The 9,923-nt window shown below is 36.8% G+C and overlaps 1 protein-coding gene across 2 annotated transcripts; it reads left to right on the forward strand.

The window, feature by feature from the left end:
- The first annotated feature begins 3,870 nt into the window (after positions 1 to 3,870).
- On the forward strand, positions 3,871 to 8,379 carry fbxo5 (F-box protein 5). Of its 2 annotated transcripts, none has more exons than XM_007228749.4 (5): positions 3,871 to 4,080; positions 5,992 to 6,656; positions 6,775 to 6,865; positions 6,982 to 7,161; positions 7,747 to 8,379. In XM_007228749.4, exons 2-5 carry the CDS (start codon positions 6,019 to 6,021, stop codon positions 7,996 to 7,998), a joined length of 1,161 nt encoding a protein of 386 aa, XP_007228811.3. In that variant the 5' UTR covers positions 3,871 to 4,080; positions 5,992 to 6,018; the 3' UTR covers positions 7,999 to 8,379. The 2 variants fall into 2 exon arrangements, with proteins under 2 accessions (XP_007228811.3, XP_007228812.3); XM_007228750.4 differs by having other exon boundaries at positions 3,871 to 4,076.
- The last annotated feature ends 1,544 nt before the right edge of the window (positions 8,380 to 9,923 follow it).

Consider the following 9,923-nt stretch of genomic DNA (forward strand, 5'->3'; position numbering starts at 1 on the left):
TAAGCTTTCGTTAAAGAGAGTGTAAAAATTCTGTTTAGCTGGATGATCGGCAACAAAAACATAAATCACTGTACTATTCATTAAACAGCAGTGTTTTTTTAGAATCTGCCCCTGATAATGCGTTTTGCATGACAAAATAAATTGTGTATCATTAAAACGTCTTACATTTTGTGATATACTGTTACATGCACCACAGGTAGTGGCTTTTATTGATTGTTCATATTGATTTTGGAATTACAGTATACCGTATTGACTGAAATGAAGGGAAATATTGTGGTATAGTTGCTGGCCATATCGTCGAGCACTCCTCTGGAACCACAGATACATGCTGTAAAGCTGGCTCAGGCTGTTTGTGCGAGAAAGACACCACTGGAGAACAACGGCTAAGCCATTGACAGAACGATTGGTGCATGCTAACTGCCCTTTATCATGTTAAATGTCAGCCTTGTATGTGTGGGCGTAATGACTCTGTATGCCTGGAGCAATCTGTACTTTAATAGGGGTCTGTGACCTGAAAATGCAGAAAGTCACTATATTTAGAGCAGTCATTGTGTCACATACTTCCCAAATTCCTTCTGGGGGTGTGAAATACGTTACTAACTGGTCTTTGTTTGCATTAGAATTTGACAAATACAACATGTAAAAGGACTTGTGTTGGTCTAATGGCACAAGAAATCCAGGAAAGAAGTAAAACTGTTTGGCCTGCATTATAGTACTGGATTGCAATTGCATTAAATGATATGTTTTGTTGATTTTCTCAGTGAAACCATAAGACAATTTCACTTCAGAAAATAATAGTAAAAGATGAAAAAAAAAATATTTTAGAAAACAGTAAAACAAACAAAAATTTAATAAAATTTACAATTTACAAACAAACAGTTAAATAATATTTGTACACTTCATGTCTTTTTTCTTTAAGATGTATTTAAAAACAAATGTCTAAGCCTTTTTTTCCATAGTAAAAAGTACAACTATACATATACACATACAGTACATATCTTAATGTATTTTGTATGTAGATTAATATTATAGACATGAAAATAATTAAGAGACACATATGGACTTGTGTAATAAACAATAAAAAAAGTGTTAGTCCTCCACAATCCCCTGATATAAACCTGATGAACTGAGATGGTGATGTGGGATGATCTGGAGCTTCACAGTGTGAAGAAAAAGCAGCAGCTATTGTTCAGCACCTCCAGAAACTCCTTCAAAACTATTCCAGGTCACTCATGAAGACACTTGGATTAAAATACCAAGAGTGTAAAGATCTGTCCTCAAAGATAAAAGTGATACTTAGAAGACTTTAAAGTATAAAACATAATGTTTACAACATGATCCCACATGTTCCTGTATAGCTTTAATATTCTTCAATATTGAATTTACAATGTATAGAATCATAAAAAGAAAGAAAACAAACTGAACACATTGAAAGAGATGTCCAGACATTTGAATGGTACTGCACATTCCTCAGCATTTATTCGGAATATTGCTAAATAAACTGATGCTAATTAACTGTTACTGTAACTGTTAATGTAACCTATCATCTAGAAATCCAACTAAACCTGCATTTCTAGGAGTCAGAACCTTTTTGTATTTATATATGAACCTATGTGTTATGTGTGCAGTGTGTAAAAGCCCATACAGTAGGCCACTGTGTGAACTGTTTACAGACCAGAAAAATAGGAAAGGCCCTCGATATTTTAAACACTCTCAGACTCAAGGCAGGATAAAAAACCCTAATAGTGGTCCAAAAAGAAACAAATAGTCCTATTGGAATTTTCTATTAGAAAAATGTCTAGTGCTTGCTAGAGTGCCATTCCTTGGTCAACAGTTGATGTGCCTTTATGAGCACCCATCTATGGATGCTGCTCTGCTGTTCAAAACAGAAAAAGTGTGTTATTATGAGGAGCCTTCTTCACCATCCACAGCAAGAATGTGTTCAAAAAGTGCCTTTTCCAGTAGAGAAACTGTAGTAGGATGCAGAAATGGAGTTCCCAGAGGTGCCCCTCTTTGAAGAAGTGCCCACCAGCAGATAATGTAATGCAGGGCAAGAAAAGTTTCCTAATGGTTGCCCCATTAGTGGATTAAATGTGATATGGTGCTCTATAGGTTTTCTAAACGGTATTTAGTGGTAAAATACACACTAAAATGAAGTTGCAGTGATTGTACTCCCCCTTCAGGATCCAGGGGGCTTCATAAACTCTGAGCCGTTCCCCCTGCAGTGTGTGAGGAGATAAAACACTGGGTTTCTCTTTGTATCAGTAAACACTAAGTTTAGTCTAACAACAGAAGGTTGTTAATAATCTTAATAGAAGGACAAAATTCCCTCCAGACTCAGCCTGAGTGAGTCCACCACCACTGCGCGCCCAAAAGCCCCACAACCACACAGACCCTCAGCAGCTCGCTAAACGCGGTAAATAATGAGATATTAACTTCTACTTTTAAACAGGGTTGAGCAGAGATTAAATCTGGTAATTTGATGTAAAGAGCGCGCGCTCCTGCTGTTGTTTAAACTGTCCTCGCGCGCAGTAACGTGTCGTTTTACGGGGAGTCGACGTCATGGCGCTGTGTTTCTCCCGCGCCACAGAGTCTGTAGAGAGGAGATCACCCACTTTACCCTGTGTTCCGGGATTAAACAGCTTTTTGCGATATAAGTTCATTATTTTAAGATACTAATCGTTATTTTTAGTCGTTATTTTAGGACAGTAACTCGTTATTTTGAGATACTAAGTCATTATTTTGATATAGTAAGTCATTATTTTGCTACACTAAGTCGTTATTTTAAGATACTTAGTCGCTATTTTAGATGCTAAGTCATTAATTTGAGATAGTTTCTAATTATTTTGAGATGCTGAGCCATTTTTTTAATACTATTTCATTATTTTTAGGTCTATTGTCTGAGATTTTAAGTCATTATTTTCAGACACTATATTTTAAAGCTGTTAACCTGAGATACTAAATCGCTATTTTAGATACTAAGTCATTTTTCAAATACTATCTTGTTATTTTGAGAAGTTTAAGATGCTAATTCATTATTTTAGATACTGAGTCATTGTTTTGTGATAGTAACTGATTATTTTGATATACCAAGTCATTATTTTCAGATAGTCACTATTTTTGAGATGCTATCTTATAATTTTAAGATAATAATTCATTATTTTTGACATACTATCTCATTATATTGAAATAATAAGTCATTATTTTGAGATGCTAAGTCACTATTTTTAAAATGCTATCTTATAATTTTAAGATACTAGGTCATTATTTTTAGATACTATCTCATTATTTTGAGATGCTAAGTCCTTATTTTAAGATGCTATCTTATAATTTTGAGATACTAATTTGAACTATTCTAAACTCAGTCAATAAAAAAAGTATTCATATAACAACTAAGTATCTCAAAATAATGACTTCGTAAATAATGCCTTACTATCAAAAAGAGTAAAAAAATTAAAAGAATAAAAATTTGTGCTGGATTTAGTAACAATGACTAATTGTATTATTTTAGGCGGGGTGAATGAGCTTTCATGCTTTTCAGATCACCAACATGTTACACTCAGTAGTAGAAATGCTTGCGCCTCACCTGCATTATAACGTTGTACTGTAATATGGCAATAATATAAATATTTTTTAGCGAAACATATTTGAATCTACTTCAGAAATCAAATGAATATCCTTTAAACGTCGTTTTATTTGTTTAAGTCCATTCCCCCGAGTCATTTCGGGCTCTATCGGTGAGCAGTAATTGTGTACTGTTACAGTGGAGCGGGGGGGAGCGGGCAGGCTCTCAGTAAACCGACTCGGCCCGCCCCTGTGTATTGGCTGCGGGCCGTTTAAAGGTACTGAGCTGGGCTCTGATTGGTCGGCGCGTTTTGGACGCGAAATTCAAACGGGTTGGTAAAGTGGCGCTTCCCCCGCTCAGCTGCAGCAGTGGAGTCTCGGCGCCTGGATTTACCGCCTAGACTGTAATGCGGAGTTAGTCCGGGTAGCGAAGTCTGTTCAGCCCTGCGGATCGGAGTGGAGCCCGCGGGACCGCGCTGTACCGTCTACTGTCCACAGGCTCTGTTTAATTTGTAGGTAAGATCTGCTGCTGTGTGAGCGGGGTATTTTAGCGGGGAACGGGTTATTTTAACAGCGGACTGGAGGCCGGGGAGAGAGGGTCAGAGTCAGCTAGCCCCCAGTAGCTAACCTAGCTCACCCTCTCTCACTAACACTCCACCAATCTCATTTACTACCCCTTTATGCACAGTTTAAACCGGGATTAGCCAAATATAATATACAACAGGCAGCTGTACATTTTATCTTAAGTCCTCGTTTAGTTCTGAGTTAGTTATTAATTCAGTTATTTAGTCCTGAGTCGTGTGTGTGTAACAGCTGAACTCGTCCGGTTACCTAGCTTTAGCCTTCTTAGGCGCGTAAATGTCCACTGGGTAGTTTAGCTTACCAGTTAAGCTAGCTGAAGTTAACTACCTAAAACTCTGAACATCGCTGATAAATAACTGATTCAGTTTACTGTACGGAAACAGTATTAAACACTGTGTATATATAACCTAATAATGGCTTATATTGGTGTTTCTGCTGCCCTGTACACGAGGAAACACGTAGGTTGGGGTAGGCTTGCTAATGGCGCTAAAAAAGAACAGCTAGCCTACCCTCATAGCAAAGAACATTTTAAATAAACGTTGCTTAAAAAACAATTATCTTCATTTACCACTGTCTAACAGGCTTCTTGGGTTAGCGTTGAAGTTCTGGCATTGAATCAACATTTATGTAGCTAAATAAAAGTTTTTAATGTTTGTATTTTGGATTGGGGCTCTCATACACTCATAGTTTGTTGCTGGCTATTTAGTTAACTAACCTCGCTAGGTACACGCTTTCAGGAGGGAACAATAAAAAAAATAACAATAAATTAAAGTTTTTTTAATTGTTTAACTTGGTGTCTTTTCTACAGTGCAGGAATACAGTACTACAAGTTGTAAGATCAGAATACAATCAAGATTAACTTACCTCAGTGTACATTTGTGTTTTATGTTTAATGTAAATAAACTTCAATACATACAAAACAACACCAGTGTTGAGTCAATGTAAAATTTATGTGCACAAATAAATCCAACACTGATGCTGTAGATTAATTTGTTTTTTCAGTGCATTACTCTGACCTAGAGGTGAATGAAAAATTAATGTTGCTTCAACAATAAGTTTTGCTAGGTTATATGGTTAGAGATTATAGGCAATATATCAATGTTTTATCATATTGTGATATATTTTCTTATATCAAAATGCCTATCAAGAAAAAATATTGTCACTACCTAAGAAACCCTGAGCCTACTGTAGCTACATTTCATTATAAAGAGTGTAAAAAAAAAAATCATGTTTACTTGGACCATGTGCAGCAAAAATATGAATAAGAATCACTTATTTGAATAGTGGAGTCTGACAATGCTAATGCTTTTGTTGTGTCAAAATAATGATATGCATGAAAATGTCCTTAAATATTCTAATATAATATTTTTACTATATCACCCAGCATCATCAGTGTATGATTACTTACCGCTGGAGTGGTAACTTTTATACTGATATCAATAAAGGAATTGTCGCGTAGACAAAAAATAAGAAATATTTCATCCTGCCCTATATCAGGATAAAGGCCTGCAGTTTTTTTTTTTTTTTTTTTTTTTTTTTTTTTTTTTGCTCTTTAGAGTGTGGGGTTTGGGAGGTGCAGTGGCACTTACCATCCACAATGGGGGGCCTGTAACTAAAAAACCTTTGCAAACCACTGTCTTAGCCAGCTAAGTAATCATCTTTAGTTTTAAAATATTTAGCTATAAGGTAGTTAGGTTAATATTTGAGTTTGAGTTTACACAGACAATGAGTTTCTTCAGTTTAGTTAGACCAGCATTGTCATTTTCTAATTTTACAATGCGGCCTCTAACTCTCATTTAGAAGGCACCCCCCCTAATTTTTCTCCTATTATTCATTGTTTTCTAGTTTTTCTGGACCAAAGAATCCACAATCATGAAGTGCCTTGCTCGGACAAGAGGTTCAGCTCGCTCTCTCTTCACAGAGAAGGAAAAAGTGACTGTTCCAGTGGAGCTAAAGGGTCAGACGGTACCACAAGAAGACAGTGCTGCTAGCCTAGAGCCAGCTGTGCCCGTTGTCTCCCGCCACACAGACGACAATCTGAGAGGCTCTCACAATAAGGAGAACTGCAGGGAAACACTGTTTTCCTCAGGCCTACAGTCTGATGACGAGGTGGCTCTGAGCAGTTCCAGTTTGGCAGAGGACAGCGGATACCTCTCCCTCCACAACAGCCAGCTAGAACATGTGGATTCAGAAACATCTACAGAAAGGTCCCTAGAGCTAAGAGACTCTACAGTGTCCTCAGACACCCATTCTGACTCTCGTTCCTCCTGCCTTCCTGTACTCAAGTTCCAGGAGGAGGTGTGTAATGCTCTGGCAGAAAGCTTTAGAAAAAGTCAGAGCTATGATTGGACTGTCATTAATAAGGTTGCTGAAAACTACAGCCTCCATAACGTTATTGGAGGAAAGATGGGGCTGGATCACGTGGACATTCTCTGTGGCCTCATGAAGAAAGACATGAAGCATATCCTCACCAGGATTCTCAGCCTGCTTGGGGATTGTGACTTGATTAGGTATGTTCTTTGTCTTAATCATTCTGTTTAATTTTTAAATATCCATATTAAATGCATAATTAAAAGAATTTCAAATTAGAGTGAGGAATATGCCCTGATAATGTGCCTTTTTTAACAGCTGCAGAAAGGTGAGCAGGACATGGCGCAAAATCATCTGCCAAGATGCAAGGGCTCTTCAGAGGTGCAAAAAAGCAGAAAGGATGCTAAGGGTAAGTAGTACAGTATATTCTTTGGTGGAATGCAAACACAGATTCATGCTTATGTCACCTCAGCTTCCTTCGTCAAAGTCTTGTTTTCTGAACTTTTAAATATGTTTAAATTACAGGAATCTGGGAGGTCTGTTGGGTCTTTATCCAGAGACTTTTGCTTAAGCAGGGTGGTGTTTTCCTGCCTGCAAACTGTTGCCTCCTCAACCCCTGTTCAAAAGCACACAAAGAAGGCTCTGACCCACACAGATGGCACTCAAGCAACGCCTACTCCAAGTCGCTTTGAAGAGTTTTATGAGGTGAGCATATTTTCCTGTTCAAATCAAATGTGCTTCAATATATTGCAAAGATCATACATAATAATTTATCCAAAAGTAAATTGGCTGTGATCTGTGTCTCTCAAAGTGCTTTAAACTTTACTTTTACAAATTAACAGTGAGGTTTAGTGATTTCATTGCCCACACCTGGTTTTACTTTTTGCTTATTAGTTTTGTTAAGTGTTAAATGTTGAGTTGTTTTTAAATATTTGAGGAACACCACTGATGCTCAGTCATAAGATATTGTATGTTGCCTACAATAATTTCACAAAGTGATTCCATGATACTCAAGACAGTTGAGTATAGAACTGCAAGACAGTTCTCTACTTAACCACATCTGTGGTACTAAAGAGGATAAATAGTCCTAAATAACCATGTGGAGGAATTAAGTAATTTTAGTAAGTCAAATTTGTCTATATTTAAAAAAAATATATCAATACAATATATTACATATTGTCCCACCCCTACCACTGATGGTCATTTTACTTCTGTTGACCTGTCCTTCATTGAAATGGACTGGACTGTTTTACAGTGAGTGACCCAATACTTCTTTTTGTTTTTCACCAGGCTACGAAATCACTGAAATGCCATGAGGGTCTGAGAAGTTGCCGTCTCTGTGGTTCTCCAGCTCGATATGACTCTGCCATGCAAAGGGCCGTATGCACACGTGGTAGCTGTGCTTTTGACTTTTGCTCACAGTGCCAGTCAGCTTACCACGGGTCCAGCCCTTGCCAGCGGGGAATGATCCGGTCGTCACGCTCCCATACAGGTCTTGTTGCTGGCTCCACTCGCAGTAAGCGCAACATCCGACGACTTTGAGCTCCACCAATTTGCACCTTTTTGTTTGTGTTTTAAAAGAAACTGCCTTTTATCAAAGAGAAGAAAAAAAAAGAGTGTTTGTTTTATAATCAACTTTTATCGTAAACACTTGAAGGACTGACTGTTCCTCTGTGTCTTAAATGTGAAGTGAGAAGTGATGTGGGTCACTTTGTCTGTGGTCCTTGCACACGTTTATTTGTTACAAAATAATCATTCCGAAATGCCACAAAATATCTGTGAGGACTGACCAGCCTCATTAAGAGTGTTATAATGTTTTATAAGATTTTATAATGGATATATTAATGAATTTTATGTTCATCTGCCTTGTCTGTACAAACTGTAAATATTTACATGGCTGAATAAAGAGTCCTTTATTTTTAAGTTTGTATTCATTGTTCTTTTGGATGGATATTCTGTTTTTTAAACAACACAATGCGTTTAAACAACTATCTGCTGTTTGAGATTTCCCAAAGCTATCCATAGGATTTAGGTTTGGTTTTATTGCTTGTGCTACAAAATGTTTTGGTAGTCTTTTATATTTCATATTCCCATACACAAAGTGAAGGCATCCAGTGTTGGCAGCAAAGCTAAGCTTCGTAAATGATACAATAGTGTTCTTTATTATTATATATAACTATTTTAAAAAGGTACCAACAACTTTGTTCACTTTGTTTCTGGATTTTTTCCCTATTCCTGCCTTTTTGTAGTGTACCTTTTAGTACCATAAAAAATAATGCTTCTTTATGAAGGGTTTTTAAATCGTTAATGCTGACTGATGGAGAAAAAAACACAAGATAAGCAACCAGAAAGTTCTGCAGTTTGAAAGTGTATGTGAATGTGGAATTTACACTGCCTGCCCAAAAAAACAACAGAAGTCGCCACCTGGATTTAACTAAGTAAAGGATCTGAATGAGGTCAGCTGACTACTTGAATACACTGAATATAGACCAGGTTATTTTATCTATGGATTTTTTCTTCCCTGATGACAATGCCAAGATTCATGGGGCTGGATTTTAATCCCATTGAGAATCTTTGAGATGTGCTGGAGAAGAGCTGCTTTGTGCAGTGGTCAGAGTCTGCCATTATCAATGCTGCTGCAAGATATTGGTGAAAATCTAATGCAACACTGGATTAAAATACATTTTGCGACATTGCAGAAGCTTTAAAAAAAGACAATGAACGCGTGCGGCAATCAAAGATAAAGGCGGTTCAACCAAATACTAGAGTGTGAGACATTTTTCTTTGCCAGGCAGTGTATTTGACAAAAGATGGGTAACTGCTTATTAATGTTTTTTGAAAGTATTTCCAACCTAATTAATATCCATTAATAAACTTCTTTATAAAGGTGCCTTATTTTGAAGTGGTACAGAAATACCAAAGAATACTAAATATTTTTGCCTGTGGCTGTAGGTTTTGATCTACACTACTTCATGTGGAAAGAAGCAATTAAACAACTTTTATTTAATTTAAATACTTTCCATGTAGCACATGACACTTATTATTATTTCTTTTATTTATTTTTCTTTACCGTGTTGAGTTAAGGCTACATTGTGAAAGCAATCAGTCTAGAGCTGCACAATATATAGTTTGAGCACTGCCATCTCAGTGTGCACATGTGCAGTAGTCACATAGCAGGACATGCTGTGTTGGACACTTTGATCTTTCCAATGTGGAGAGCATGCCTCCAAACTGGATTCCAAATAAAACACATTAGACATTATTGAAGTTTAGACTTTCAGGTTTAACCCTCCTGTTATGTTCATTTGTCAGGAACAGCAATGGTGTTCCCAGGTCAATTCTAACAAGCAGTGTAAATATATTTTATTACTAACTCCATTACTAATAATTTTTACCAATATTTAGTGCAATGTTGTACTGTACCTCTAACAGGTAATGATTCAATTATAATAATAATAAATCACAAA

This window comes from Astyanax mexicanus, chromosome 7, assembly GCF_023375975.1.
Source record: "Astyanax mexicanus isolate ESR-SI-001 chromosome 7, AstMex3_surface, whole genome shotgun sequence".
In the NCBI taxonomy this organism is placed as follows: Eukaryota; Metazoa; Chordata; class Actinopteri; order Characiformes; family Acestrorhamphidae; genus Astyanax; species Astyanax mexicanus.

Bases quoted from the DNA above. Each gene is read 5' to 3' on its own strand.
- fbxo5 (XM_007228749.4), top strand. From the start codon at position 6,019: ATGAAGTGCCTTGCTCGGACAAGAGGTTCAGCTCGCTCTCTCTTCACA. The intron at 6,866-6,981 runs GTAAGTAGTACA...TTTAAATTACAG, and splicing joins AAGCAGAAAGGATGCTAAGG to GAATCTGGGAGGTCTGTTGG. The intron at 7,162-7,746 runs GTGAGCATATTT...GTTTTTCACCAG, and splicing joins GCTTTGAAGAGTTTTATGAG to GCTACGAAATCACTGAAATG.